The sequence below is a fragment of the Oryx dammah genome, unplaced genomic scaffold (assembly GCF_014754425.2).
Source record: "Oryx dammah isolate SB20612 unplaced genomic scaffold, SCBI_Odam_1.1 HiC_scaffold_10, whole genome shotgun sequence".
NCBI classification, from domain to species: Eukaryota; Metazoa; Chordata; class Mammalia; order Artiodactyla; family Bovidae; genus Oryx; species Oryx dammah.
Genome location: NW_024070194.1, coordinates 46995282 through 47011172, shown reverse-complemented (window position 1 = coordinate 47011172; position 15891 = coordinate 46995282). Strand labels below are relative to the sequence as shown.

The following is a 15891-nucleotide window of genomic DNA, read 5'->3' as shown; positions in this document are numbered from 1 at the left end:
GTATCTGATGAGCCATTTTCCACTGTCCTCTCAAGAGGCAATGACCCCAAGATCCAGAGTGACTGAATAATTTGAATGAACATCTGTTGTCAGGTCTGCTCTGAGTCATTTGTTTTTGCGAGGCCATTCCGGCATGGTGTGGCTCTTCATCTCCAGAGTGTTTCCTTGTTATGGCTGACCTTGGCAGGGTGGACAAAGAGAGGAGTATATATAATTATCTCAGTGAAGGGATTACTAGTATTCTTCTGTAATCACATGAAGCGTGTTAAGATGAGTCCAATTAGTCAACCTGTTTAGGCTGAATGATGAATGATGGGCTCCCAGGAGCTTCAGTCTGGATTTTGAATTAAGCCTGTAAGTCGACATACATACATAAGACATTGTCAGGAGAACTTTGTCAATGATTACATGACTTTGATATAATCAAAATTATAGTCATTGCCACTTCTTGCAAGTGATTGTTGCATGATGCTTATTGAGAAAGCTTTAAGCTATTTTAAAGCTGGGACTGTTTGGCATTTTTCTTCTTCACTTGTATAGCTGTCTGGACTGACCCACGCTGGGGATCAGATCACTCTTTTCGTTTCTCTTCTCTCTAGTTCACGCTTTACCTAGTACGTGGGGTCCATCACTGCCTGTCTTTATTGCCTGTTGTGAAAAGCTGTCCAGCAGTATAACCTCACATTTTCTCCTCTGTGATGCCTTGGCATATACATACATTTTAACATTTAATTTGGAATTTATTTTAAATATGCTTATGAGGCTATACAGTGAAATGAGGCATCATTCTGAGCTTTACGAATAGCTCATTTAATCGTTATTATGACCCTAGTCAGGCTAGTATAACTGTGCCTTTATACAGTTTAAAAACTGGATGCACAGAGATGTGAACCAATTAACAGCTGCAGTGTTGGGACTTGTATTTATGTTACTTGGCTGCAGAGTCTAAGCATCTTCCCCAGGGCCTTTGTGCATTTCTTTTGCCTATAGGGTTTTTCTGCCTCCTACTTCATCATCCCCAGTTGATGTCTGTTCTTTGACCATCTCAGCACAAGCTTCGTTTTCCTGAGGAAGCTCTCCCTGAGCTTGTTCACGTCCCACTCTTACATTGTCGTGGTTTACACCCCCTCCCTTGCAGCAGTTCACAGTTACAGCTTCACGTGTGTATTCACAATGTATGATGCCTATCTCCACTGGCGCACTGCGGCATGACTGTCTTTGCTTCCCTTTCTCTCCCTCCCTCTGTATTCCCATCCCTAAACACTCTGGTCCATGGTGAGCACTCCGTATTTGCAGAATGAAGGCTGGAAAGGACCTGGAGGAATTTTGAAATACAGAGGAATTCAGGAGTTTGCCAGCTCCCTTTCACACATTCGAGACGTTGTCCATTTGTTATGTTAAGCCTGTTCCTGAAACTCTGAGGTCAGACAGTTACCGAGCTTGTTTTGTCTTCCAGATAATCTCGGGTCCTGCGGGAGGGGACTATGACAGTAGCGATCTCCAGGAAGTTAATTATTTAGTGAGTTGGTGTAAGATATCTGGAAACAGTTACACTTTCAGGGGATAGCCAGTAGCAGCAGTCCACTGTGGCTAGAACAGAATTGGGGAGTGAGGCATGAAACTTTTAAAATTGTAAAAATAATGTCTATTTTGTATAAAATCAAACAATGGAAAAATATGTGTGTGTATATATGTGTCATATACGTATGCACAGCAAATATGAAGTATGCACACATATAGTAAAATGTAAGTAATTATTTCCTGTTTCTTTTTAGTTTCTCTTCCTGGATTAAATGCTGATAGAGTTGGATATAGATTTAGGCTCCCTGGAAGTGGGATGAATGAGGGAATGAACGAGCCGGATCAAAGGGAATGCATGTCTGTGTCCCTCCTCCTCATGTCAAATGTGTTATCTTAAACCTGTCTGTGAAACTCTGAGGTCAGACAGTGGAGACCCCAGGACTCAGTCCTTGGCTCCTCTTTCTACTGTGTCCATACTCACACCCTCGGGATCTCATCCAGGCTCTTGAGTTTAAATACCAGCCCCCTGCCCGGGGCTCCTACGTGTATGTCTTCAGCTCAGGTCTCTCCGCTGAGCCCCTGACCCCTCCCTCCAGCCGCCCACTGTGTCTCCCCCAGGACATTCAGTCCACGTCTTCAGCTCATTGGGTCTGAAACTGAGCTTCTCATCTCCCTTGGCAGCAGCTTCAGTGTTGGCGATCACGTTTGTTTCTTTTTTTTTCCCTTCTCATAGCCCGCCTTCAGTCAGACAGAAATTCATCGTTGGCTCTTCCCTCAGAATCTGTCCAGAATCCCCATGCTCCTTATACCTCTCTCTGGCTACTGCCTGGGTGCCGGTCCTCTTTCGTCTGGGTCACTCTCCGACCCTCTGACTTGTTCTCGGCCTCTGTGCTCCCCTGCCCCCTCTTCTCAATGTAGCAGCTGGAGCAATGCTCTTAAAATGTCACTCAAATCATGTTACTCCTTTGCTCAAAAACCCAGCAATGGCAGTGTCCCTATGAAGTAAAAGTTAAGTTCTTTGCAGTGTCTGTCCTACAAGGCCCTGCGAGACCTGGTCCCCGTTTCCTCTCTGACATCAACTCGCTCCCCCTTCTCTCCCTCTGCCTGTCACACTGGGCGCCTTGCTCTCCTCCGATGCTCCAGGCTTAGAGGCTGGGTTTTCTGTGTCGTCTGGTCCCTCTCCCTGAGTGCTTGTCCCTCCGATGCCCACCAACTCTGTCACCTTCTTCCTGTCTCTGACCACCAGAGTGTGTTCCCTGACCACCTTCTCTGTCCCTGTCTATGCCGGTGGCCCAGCCTGAATCTGCGTACACAGCTTGGGTTTCTCTTTTTCTATCAATATCTGTCACCTTCTTACATACTGTATAATTTACTTACTTGTGTTTATTATTTGCCTTCCCCCTAGAATGTTATCTGGGCTTCTCAGGTGCCGCAATGGTAAAGAATCCGCCTGCCAGTGCAGGAGACTCAAGAGATGGGAGTTCGATCCCTGGGTCGGGAAGTTCTCCTGGAGTGGGAAATGGCAACCGGCTCCAGTATCCTTGCCTGGAGAATTCCATGGACAGAGGAGCTTGGGGTGCTACAGTCCATGGGGTCACAAAGAGTTGGACACGACTGAGTGACTGTCACACACATGAAATGTTGTCTAGGGCTCTTTGCTGATCTATCCAGACACCTTGAATAGCATCTAGCATGGAGAATGTACAGTGGTCAGTGGCTGCTGATTGAATGAATGAGTGTACATCCCACCAAGTGATTGCTGGGCATCTGCTCTCATGCCCTGTGCTTACTCACTCAGTCGTATCTGACTCTGTGCCCCCATGGACTGTATTCCACTAGGCTCCTCTGTCCATGGGATTCTCCAGCAAGAATACTGGAGTGAGTGGCCATGCTCTCCTCCAGGGGATCTTCCCAACCCAGGGATCAAACCCAGGTCTCCCGCATTGCAAGTGGATCCTCGACTGTCTGAGCCACCAGGGAAACCACTCTCATGCCCTAAGAATGGGTATTTGCAAACTTAATTATCTCCTAAATTGATAAAAGAAAAATGATATGCTTTAACTTAAAAAAATTTGTTTATTGGCTGTACTGGATCTTTGTTGCTGCATGTCGGCTTTTCTCTAGTTGCGGCAGGTGGGGGGCTTCTCGTTGCGTGTGGCTCCTCTTGTTGCAGAGCACAGGCTTCAGGTACACAAGCTTCAGTAGTTGTGGGACATTGGCTTAGTTGCTCCACGATGTGTGGAAACCTCCCAGACCAGGGATTGAACTCATGTTCCCTGTGTTGGCAGGTGGATTCTTAACCAGTGGGCCACCAGTGAAATCCTGCTTTGACTTACTTACAAGAATTGAACATTACTTTATATACTGATTTTGAGGGGCATCTATTTCTTCTGCCACCATTTGACTGTTCATGTGCTATTGCCCATTTTTCTCTTTTACGTTCTCTTTTACTCATCTTTTATTATTCTTGATATCAGTCACTTGCTTGTTGGAGATAATTTTTGGCCGTTTCTCTGTAAACTTCCTTGGTTTTTTTGATGCATGAAAATTTTGTCACAAATTCTACCATAATTTTTATTTCTAGGTTCTTTGTTTTCTAAGACGAACACTTAACTCCAAGATGATAAAAATACTCTTTGAGATTGTCCTCTAGATTATATTTGAAATATTTGATCCATTTGTAATTTGGGTGTCCAGTTAGACATTTAACTTTTCTTTTTAGGGATCTCTTGAAGGTTTTTGAGTAGAAGGTATATGTGATGGGTTATTCTGGGAGACATAGTTTAAGTCCTGACTGCCACTTACTGGCTAAGTGTATGTCCTCCTGTAAAATGGAGACAGGAATAGGACCTGCTGATGGAGACCATGAAGTGAAGTGGCCTGTAAAGCAGTTTACCATAGCTCATACCACAGTATTAGGTATGGTTAATACCACTAGGAACTGCTTCTGGTAGTAATTTTTACTAAGTATTATTTTGGCACGCTTTCGGGGTTGGTGGTAGGAAGGACAGATTAACGAGGGGGAGACAAAAGAAACTGATGTAATTTTTAGCAGCTAGTTTTATTCGGTGGGCTTCCCAGGTGGCTCAGCTGGTAAAGAATTGGCCTGCAGTGCAGGAGACCTGGGTTCGATCCCTGTGTGGGAGGATTCTGTGGAGGAGGGCATGACAACCCACTCCAGTATTCTTGCCTGGAGAATCCCCATGAACAGAGGAGCCTGATGGGCTACAGTCCATGGGGTTGCAAAGAGACATGACTAAGCACAGCAAAGCACAGTTTTAGGCAGGGTGAGAATCACTCAGGGTCTGACCATGATTATAGCAAACTTTATGCACAGTTAGAATTACTATCATATGTTTTAGTAAATTGGTAAATCTTACAAAGTAATGAAATTTTAATGTAAGGATGACACTTTATAATTTTCTTCTGGTTAATGTATTATGACTTTGGGCGAATTGTTTATTCAGCACGATTGGGTCAGTGTTATCTGCCTTTCACAATCCTTAATCAAATCTCCTGCTTCTGACTTACATACAAGATCCTGACAGAAAGATTTACAATACTACTCTTATCTAAATATTGCAAAAAAAAAAAAAAAAAAAAGAAAGACAACTTACTTGAAGTTGCTAAAGCACCAAAGTATTTATGCATGAGTGCTCAGTTGTGTCCAACTCTTTGCGACCCCGTGGACTGTAGCCCACCAGACTCCTCTATCGATGGTACTTTCCAGGCCACAATGCTGGAGTGGATTGCCATTTGCTCCTCTGAGGCATCTTCCTGAGCCAGGGATCGAGCTCCGTCTCTTGTGTCTCCTGCATTGGCAGGCAGATTCTTTACCACTGTGCCACCTGGGAAACCAGTGGTTAAGAGTCCACAGCTTTTATATCTGTATGTAAAACAGTGAGCCTTTCCAGGTGGTGCTAGTGGCAAAGAATCTGCCTGCTGATGGAGAAAATGCAAGTGACATGGGTTTGATCCCTGGGTTGGGAAGATCCCCTGGAGTAGGAAATGACACCCTGCTGCAACATTGTTGCCTGGGAAATTCGATGGGCAGAGGAGCCCAACAGGCTACAGTCCATGGGGCCACAAAAACACTACAGCTGACCCTCTGTCATTTGTTTTACCAGGCTTCAGAAGGCATTAAGATCATACTCTGAGCATAGATTGTTGAGAGAGAGCAAGCATGTACAGTTGACCCTTGACCCTTGAACCGTGCAGGTCCACTTATATGCAGAGTTTTTCAATAAATATGGTACTGCATAGTCAGCATGAGGTTGAATCTGTTCTTGTGGACGGCAGATGTAGAGGGCAGCTGTGGTGCTTGATCTTCTGTGGGTCCCCTGGATACCAAGGGAGGACTGTGGGTGGTTTTCTTTTCTGATTCATCTTTTAAAAAAATGACAAGTATTTCACCCTGCAGTGCAGCAAAGCTCAGAGAAGTCAGCACATATAGCTCCAATCAGGTACCTAAGTCAGTACTGTGGTGGTCCACACGTGTGCTGGCTTAATGAACTGCCTGGTGGAATGGGCAGTTTATACTGTACGGAAAGCATTCTCCGTAGGATGTTGTTCTTCATGACGTCAGACGGCCAGCATTTGTCATCTCACCTTCTTCTGCAAAGGGGAGAAGAGGTTACTACTGAGCTTGTAGATAGCAGGCTTCAGTACCAACTTAGAGATCTTTCGAGCATCTTTGCGTCTCTCTGCAATTGGCTCCTATTACTGTGAATACCTTCCTTACCCCAGTAGACTCAGCCTCCTGGGCTTTTCTTCCTTTTGGGCCCCAGCCCATGGCCTGCCAGCTTCATTCTGACCCCACTGATGGCTCTCTGCTTAAAATTGCTGTAATAATTATTATATATATATTAATCAGGTGACCCTCAACCTATTTTAGTTTTGCTGTTATTGATTTCTTTTTCTCAGCATATAAAATGCACTAATTTAAAAGTATCTTTTTTTCTGTTGGAATATTTTTATGAAATAAGTTTATTGAAACCCTTCACAGGCATCCTGGACAGTGTCCTGTGTTGTATGTGCCCAAATATAGGGTGAGTTTTTTCCCTCCATAAAATGATCTCTTAGAGAAGAGAGAGCTGGCTTATAGTCAGGTCCGTACAAATCTCTTACAGAGAACTTTCTCTGTTTATTCACGTGCACAAAAGTGTGTGGAATGGGGAAACTGTGAAAGTATTCACATATAATGAAATTCATAATTTTAGAAATTATTGAGAGTTCCTTTGACAGATTTTTTTTTTTAAAGGAGACGAAGTTTAGACTAGATTTAATTATCCCTTGAAGAAGGGTTAAAAACCTCACATTTGCAATTGATAGAATTTTAAAAAGTAGGTAAGTAGGTTTGTTGATGAAAAACCAATCAGCTTTACCCAGATTCTCAGTGACGGCATCTCATATATTCAAAACGGTGTTGCATCTCAACTGACCTGGAAGTGAAAACAATCTATTCTAATTCTCAAGTGGCACTTGTGATGAGGAAGAATCTCACTCTGAAGAATTCAAATGGTCGTGTGAAATGTGCAAATGGGGCAAAAACACTATCTACATTAATGTATTTTACTTCATAGGTAATTCACAGTGAGTGTTTCTAACTAAATTGCAATTAAAATGTTAGAGGCGGTCATGAACATCTTAATAACATCACTGACATTTGTTTGTGTCATCAGCTGCCTGAATATCTATTTATTTTGCTTGGAAGAGAAAAATGTTTCAGATCTTAATTGGGCAAATAGGAGATCAATTATATTTAGGATTGAAAGATGCTTGCTCATATATGGACTGCATTCTGTGTCATCCAAGGTTGTGAGCTCTCTGGGGAGAGATAGCATTACATTATGTACTTAGTTCTGTGCCCAGGGCTCTGACTCTGAGAGCTCATAACATGCTGATTCTTGGGAATGGAGCCTTCATGGCCCCAACTCAGGTGTTCTTCCTGCCTAAAGGTTTCTTGATGTCGTCTTCCTCCCCCTGGAGGAACTGACCACCCCCTCCCTCTGCCCCACAGTCTAACCTGGTCCTGCACAGAGCTTTGTTGTAGACGCCTGTGGACAGAAATCACACCCGATTTGTCTTAGACCTTCAGAGCTGTGGATGCTCTGGGTTCATGGGTGCCTAGATGTTTATGGAAATGAGCTTGGATGACTACAGAAGAGCACAGGTTGACTTTCATGGCCCCAGTTCTTGTTCAGGGAACAGGTGGATTTAGGAAAATGTTTTAAAGACACTGCTTTCTCAACTCTTGTTTTGGCTCTCTGAATTTCAAGGGCCATTGTATTTCATAGTGTTCTTCATGATTGGGACTCAAGGAACTGAGTATAGGACTCCTTTAAAGCACATGTAAGTACCCAGACCTAGTTTTAGACGTGGACTTGAGGTGTTTGCTGGGGCTAGGTCACTGGTTTGAGTGGAAGTGCTTGTCCTTGTTGCTTGCATTGACACTGCATGCAGCTGGCAATGCTCTTTGCTGGCAGCTCTTTTTACCATCTTTTGAATTTCTGATTGGCATGGTCCTGTCTCTCTGGCTTTGTTTTGTGGTACAAGGTATGGGTACCAGGGGCTTCCCTGGTGGCTGAGCTGGTAAAGAATCTGTCTACAATGCAGGAGACCCTGGTTCAATCCCTGGGTCGGGAAGATCTCCTGGAGAAGGGATAGGATAGTCATTCTAGTGTTCTTGGGCTCCCCTGATGGCTCAGACAGTAAATAATCTGCTTGCAACATGGGAGACCTGGCTTTGATCCCTGGGTTGGGAAGATTCCCTGGAGGAGGGCATAGCCACCCACTCTAGTATTCTTGCCTGGAAGCCCCATGGATAGAGGTGCCTGTTGGGCTACAGTCCATGGGGTTGCAAGGAGTCAAACATGACTGAGTGACTAAGCACAGCACACAAGATTGGGGAGATGAAGAGAAGTGAGTGTTGTTGCGCTCTAGTGGACCATGCAAGTTAGGATTGCATAGAGCTAGAGAAGCACAGAAAACTCAGGCTTCTGTGCTTCGACTAGCAAAGAAGTTATTATTATTTTAAAAATTGAGCCTAACATGGATTATTCCCACAAAAAGCTAAGGAGTATGTAGGTAAGGTGAACAGTTTCCTCATATATATAGAAGACCAGAGTGGTTTCATTTCTGAGTATGGTGTTTTGTCCGGTTGGCACCTATCACTAAGCTGGGTGTCTAGTTAGAAGCGTTGCACTGAGATTTTCCTTGTTAGGAAACAAACTGAGGAAAGATGGATCTTGTTATTTTTAATCAATGCCTGTGAATTGTGAATTGTTCGCTGAGTCCTTACAGCAACTGTATTTACCACAGTTTCTTCTTTTGTTTCAGCTTTATTTTGAGATAATTATAGAGTCACATGTTGTAGGAAATAACACAGAGAAATCCTGTGTGCTTTCACCAGTTTCCCTGTGGTCACATTATTCATGACTGTGGTGGTGTGTCACAGCTGGGAGAGCGTCATCCACACCAGTAGTTGACCTTTGTCAATTTCCCTGGTTTTACATGTGCTTATGTGTGTCTGTGTGTGTGTGTGTATTTATTTAGTTCTATGCAGTTTTACCACATGTGTAGATTATCATTTCTTTTTCAACACGTGAGGGTAACAAGGCTTATATAAATTATGTGAAATGCTTAAAGTGGAGACCTGGGGTTTGCATCTAGGACTGTTCGATCCAGATTTTTGCTTTTTTAGTAATAATGATGGATAACAGTCGTAATCAGTAATACAATGGCTGAAACTTGCATTACATGTGAAACATCAAGTATTTACCACGTGCCAGGACTGTTAAAGTGTATGAACTCATTTAATCCCCCCAAGAACTGTACCATATAAATTATATCACAGTTGAATTTGTATCGTTCAGCTCTAGGCATATTACTAAGGAATAGGTAATCATTTTTACTACTCCTGAAATCGGTAATAGAACAGTGAAATTCTACCTTCTTTTTACATAATTTCATAGTTTGAACCTCTGACCTTAAACGCTATCTTGGTGGTTGTGTGTGTATGTATTTGTATAAACTGAGACCTGTACATTGACTTAGGTTGAGATACCTTAAGAATATTTTTACTGAATTGTAAATAAGTGCTAGTTTAGGAAGGGTGCCAGGTTTTTATGGGAACAAATATAAACCACCAATACTTAAGAATGTAATTGGGAGAAGGTTTTATTTATTTACTTTTCCCTAGAGTATTTTAGATCTTTGTGGCCAAATATAGCCCCAGGAATGTTTCAATTTAATCGAATCTCAAGTTACATATCTCACTTCCAAAGTGGTACTGAATGCATTTGGTTGTGAGTTAATCACGTTATCAGAATATTATAACGCTTTAGGAAGATAACAGCTACACTGATCAGAAGGCCATAATTTACGAATCTTTGCTGGTGGAATATCTTGTAAAGCTGTCTCTCTGATGAACAGCAGCACTTATTCAGACCAGAAATAACAACAGTCTCATGTGCTAGTAAATCCCAGGAGGTCTCGGTGTTTTTGTAGACAGCAGACAGAAATAAAAGGAATTTTGTCCTTTTTACCTCATGTAATCCCGCTGGAAAATGAAACATGTGCTCTGAGTTGATACTGACTTCTGCCAGGTCACCTCCCTGAAGAGTCCGGGCAAGCACTGTTGCAACAGTTCTTGGACAGGAATCTGCCGGCCCCTGAACGCGATGGATGGTCTGCACAGCCTGCTCCCGGGACGCTGTGCTACTGTCTGCTCGAGGGAGCTTCCAGAGAGAACATGCGTGACCTGCATCTGCTGCCTGGACTCTTCCCAAGGGCATCACATACCCTCAAATTAGAGTTGCATTCAGGTTAAGTGCTGCAGAGTTTGTTGTTGTTTAAAAAAAGGGTGACTACAAAGAATGCCACACCAAGTACGGTTTCTTCTGGCTTACTTTTTAGAACTTGACTTTGGACGTTCGATAATGCAAATGTTTTTGAAGCTATATATTATTAGGAACCGTTTGGAAACCACAAAACCTTTTTAATGGACCACGCTATCAATTTTCTGCTCTTCTAAAGAAGTTTTTCCTATTCATGACTCACTTCACTCTTTGGCTAACGTCGAGGGAAATGTAATAACGATTAAGGGAAGGAATGTATGCGTTTTCTTCTTTTCAATTTTTTTTTTTTTTGAAAGCTTGTACATATTTTTTTTGTTTCGGGTTATGTAAACTTGGAGGACTGTAAAATGTTGACCACCACAGGAGGTAAAAACAGGCCTGCTATACGTATATCTTTAGAATTTAAAAATCCAAAAGCTTCCTTTGTTTCTTTGGAGAAGAGTTTTGCTTGATGGCTCAGAATACAGATCCAGTAAAAACGACATGTTCCAGCCGTCAATTACACACACCTTAAGCGAAATTAATGAGATCACTCTGAGATTACACTTTGTGTTTTATTTTCGTTTTATAGGTCTGTATGAGCTGTTGGTGGCTCTGCCAGCCCAGCTGCAGCCACATGTGGACAGCCAGGAAGACCTGACCTTCCTCTGGGATGTGTTTGGTGAAAAAAGCCTGCATTCACTAGTCAAGGTAAACCATGCTGATGTCAGATTTTTCTTTGCGGAAAAACATATGGAAAAATATTTTGAGCGCCATCCAGTAAACCAGAGATCAAATTATTGCCCTCCAAAAACAAAACAGCCTTGTTCCATTTCACTGACAGGCGTGGAAGTTGTTAAAAAAGATTCTACCAAAAATACATAGATGATTTCACTTAATGGTGGCAACCTGGCTGTGCATACTAATGGAGCAAGCCTGCGCCTGCCCTTGTTTAGAAAAAGAATGTGAAATAGTCTCAAGAAGGTTTAGACTCCTCATGGTCAACATTCATGAGCTGGAGTTTAACTTAAATAAATAAATGTTCACAGCAAAAATTAGAAGGAATATATTTTCTGAGGTTAAGGATGGCAGCTGTTCAGTAGCCACATTAATTTAAAATAATTTCCTCTAACAAAGTCAAATGAAATTCTAGCAAGCTGTTTCTCTTCTTGGCCCAGCGCCACTGACATGGTATTTTGTGTATAAATACACTGACGCTAAATAGGAATAAAAAACAGTGTTTGGAGACCAGTTTCGCCAAGCGTCATACCCTGGAAATGATCAACCACCAGAAATCAGATCTTGCCACACAGCAGTGCTGGGAGTGATCAGGAGTCTTAAAATAGTAAAACGAGAACAAGGAACTTACTGGAAAATATGCCACTCTTGCTTCTGGAAATATGAATTGCATTTTCTCGCATTTAACTCAAGCTGAAAGGAATTTAAAGTCTTAGAGTCTGCAGGAGATAGAAACTTATGCTTCAACAGTATCTGAACCTATACTTAATTCAGCTCCATCTGTTATGGTTGTCTGTTGTGATAAGAGGCTTTTTGACTAATGTATAGTATTTGGAAATGAGGCACCATTGTTTCACAGGACAGGACAATTCTTACTGCATTTTTTTTTTTTTTTGGTCAAATTTGCTGAGATTTGTGTGCTTTAAGTCTAGCAATTCTCAAGAAATTAGTGTTGATCTGTGGCATTTTCCTAGCTTTACATTTAAAGAGTGCTTTATTGTGTGTGTGTGTTTTTTTTAAATTTTTTTTTAGTTTTTGTATTATTGCCAAGATCTCTTTGTATTCTAAATAATTTTAGGTAGTTTAGTTACTCTCGGGATGTATTAGAAATGGTCTTGGGCTAATAATTGGTGAAGTTTATGACTTAGTGAAGCAATCATGAAAATACTCCTGTATGAAATGTTTGGAAGTTGGATAGTTATGGATTGTTTAGATTGATTTGATCTTGATAGGAAGAATAAAATACATTTCAAATAGCACCATCACTTCTTAATCAGTAAATAAATATGCCCCCCAAACAATGGGTGTGTATGTTTGTATTTATTTATTTTGTGGCTACTAGCTCAGTTTCCTTGCTTATAAATGGAAATTATATTACCTATTGACAAGATTTTTAAAATTAAACTTTTTAGTTTGTATTGGAGAATAGCCGATTAACAATGCTGTGATAGTTTCAGGTGGACAGCAAAGGGACTCAGCCATATATATGCATGTATCCATTCTCCCCCAAAATCCCCTCCCGCCAGGCTCCCATATATATTGACAGAATTCCCTCTGCTACACAGTAGGACCTTCTTGATTATCCATTTAAAATGTATCAGTATGTACCTGTCCTTCCCAAACTCTTTAACTATCCCTTCCCCCCATCCTCCTGCCCCCTGCAAGCATAACTTTGTTCTCTAAGTCTGTGAGTCTGTATCTGTTTGACAAGGTTGTTTGCTGACAGAGAGTTTCCAATAAAATAGTGAAGCTCTTAGTTCTTTTGGTAGTTACATAGGTTAGGTGAATAAATTATTAAGAAGAAGCTTAATTATCATAGCATGTGAAGGACCAAAAAGAATTGGCAGAGATGGTTGTTATTTTTAATATTAAAAGAATAAAACTAAAGTGTAAAAAATTCTTAGCTACACTAGCTGAGTTTTCAGCACAAGTTGTTATTCAAAGTATGTGTCCATAATTAAGTGGCTAGGAAGCATACTGTTACCAATATCTGGTTTATAAAAACAATGTAGCAAATAAATGGATGTTGGTAGTCTTTAAATAGCATAGTAACATGTGCTCTATTCCAAATGTTTTTCAGTAATTGCCATAAAATGTATTTTAAAATTAGTTTTATTATGTAATTCTAGTATGTTCTCAGTTTCTTACTAGATGCTGCCCGCCCCCCCCCCCCACCCCCCCTGCCCCTTTTCTCATACGCAGACTCAAGGTGTCCTTTGACTGACCCATTATGTTAGTTTTCAAGTAGGAAAACCTAGGATGCCTCCAGAAGGCAGGTCTCATGGGATCAGGAGCGTAGTTTAAACAGCTGGAACAATCTGCTTACCCGTCTTCCAAGAGCCTCTACTGCAGGGTGGAGGAGAGCAGGCTTCTGCTTCTATACATAAATCTCGGTAGAGCAAAAGGAATTTGTTTGAAAAGATTCATTTTGTGTGCTTTGATGTTATGCTCTTTTGCCTGCAGTTGACGCTGTTGGTACATGATTTAGAACTGGGTGAACGGAAAACTTGATTTTATTCTAGCCCCCAATCTTCACAGTTCTCATCTTTTGGTTAAAAACAGAAAGTGGTTGTTAAATTGCCTCGCAGTTTTATCTTTTTTTTTTTTTTTGAGTCAAAATGTTTTATTTTGTTTTTGATATTAAATGCCTATAGATCTTTAATTGTGATAAAATACACATTACAAGTTCCTATCTTAACCATTTTTAAGTGTACAAGTTGGTCATACACTGACAGTGTTGTGCATCCAGTCTCCAGAACTTCCAATGCGAATATTTCTGTTAAGTAATTTTTATATACATTTGATTTCTCAAGAGCGACAGGTTCCCAGAAGTGAAAGTATTGAACTAAATGGACTGCATTTTTAAAAATTCTTGGTCCATACTGCCCAGCCTCGCAGTTTTAAATACAGACAACTTGCTGATCTGATGTAAAATACACTTAAGAGGCAGGTTTGGTGCTGGGGTCTGCAGCAGGTATGGCATGCCACCTTAAGATCTTGAGCTCCACTCTGAGGGGAATACTGTAGGTTGTGAGTTGTCACTGGAAGAGAACCATGGTGATCCTATACTGTAACTGAAGATTTTTTAAAAGAAAAATTTCTAAATAGAAAAGTTGAATAATAAAAACCATGAATATGAGATTCCAAAAAGGAGTTAAGGTTGAATCAGAAGAAAGTTGATATCGGGGCTTCCCTGGCAGTCCAGTAGTTAAGACTCTGTGCTTTCAATGCAGGGGGTACGAGTTCAATTCCTGGTCAGGGACCTAAGATCCAACATACTGTGTAGTATGGCCAAAAAATAAATAAAAAAAGAAGAAAGATGGTACCTATTGAAGACCTTGGAAATATTATATATAAGAATGGAAATATCCTATCTAATGTGAGACCAGACAAGGATATCAGTTTCCACATTATCTAGTGAAGGTGATGGACGCACAGAGCCACATTTTGGAAATGTGTTTTTGCAAGTATATAGACCCATGAAGCATGTTGTTTGTGCCCAAATCTCATTTCCAAATCTTATCTCCTATCCTTGTGTTTTTTCCTTTTGAAATTCCTTTACTTACTTTAAATTTTATATTATTCAGTTACATTGTGTGTATTTTTATAATCTGGATTAAGTTCATATTAAGCCAACAAGATGTGGCTTAAAGACTTACTTAACTATTAATTTTACAAAAGATTGGTAGTTCTCTTTCTTCAAGAAATTTTTGTTCTTATTTCACAATCGTGTTGGATTTCTAGGATAAGAATATAAAAATTTTAGTACCTTTTAAATAGCTGCCTATGTTTTTTTTTCCCCTTGCCTTTTCAAATAGTTGCATATTTGTATGGGGCAGGAGAAAAAAAGGTAGCAATCTGAATTTTATTCTTTTGGAGATTCTGAAGTATTTCAACAAAACACAACTATTATTTCCAAGGAAAATTTCCTGTTATGATTGCATTGTTATGTGTATTTTTTGTGATTTCAGTTTTTAAGGAGTCATGGTAAAACTCAACCAGACCCTGATAACATTTTACGTAGTTTTAATTTCTGATGCTTGACTGTTTTGTTCATGCTGTCTTTGTTGAGGTCTCACTCTGTGCCAGACAGTATGTAGGACACCAAGGATAAGCTTTCTAATAGAGCAAGTTTAGCCCCTTGTTTTATAGGGTCTTCAGCCCCCCAGAGGACATGGTGATGCGCATTCCACGGTGGCCCACGGTCTCAGCTTTTTGATATGCAGAAGGTGCATCCCTCAATGCTGGTCTCAGAGAGGCGCTGGAGGAGGAACTGATATTTTCAGCTAAAAGTGCATGTTGAAGAAATCTTCTCTATTCTGAGTTTGTTGAGTGTTTTTTTTTTTTTTAATCATAAATGGATGTTGGATTTTTTTTTTTTTCAAATGATTCTTTCACATCTACTGTTTTGATCATATAGACTTTTCTTTATCCTGTTGCTATGATGGACTACTTTATTCCTTCTGACTATTGAACCAGACTTTGCATTCCTGGGAAAAATCCCACTTGGTTTTGGTATATAGTTCATGTTATCCTTGGTTGGATTTGATTTGCTAATGTTTTGCTGAGGATTTTTACATCTCTGTTCATAAGAGATACTAGTCTGTAGTTTTCCTTTCTTGTAATGTCTTTATCTGGTTTTGGTAGGAGGGTAATGCTTGGCATATAGTTAGGAAGTACACTCTCTGCTTCTATTTTTTTACTGGAAGAGTTTGTAGAATATTGGTAGGATTTTTCCCATAAATTCACCATTGAAACCATCTGGGCCTAGTGCTAGCTATTTGGGAAGGTTTTT

At 40.8% G+C, this 15891-nt stretch overlaps 1 protein-coding gene across 1 annotated transcript in view; it reads left to right on the top strand.

Annotated features, from left to right (window-relative positions):
• Nucleotides 1-15891, top strand: part of MPP7 (membrane palmitoylated protein 7) — a 226725-nt gene that overhangs the window by 85065 nt on the left and 125769 nt on the right. The window contains exon 3 of the mRNA XM_040248020.1: nt 10951-11069. Within this exon, the coding sequence (XP_040103954.1) occupies nt 10951-11069 (119 nt within the window). The remainder of the gene's footprint in view (nt 1-10950; nt 11070-15891) is intronic.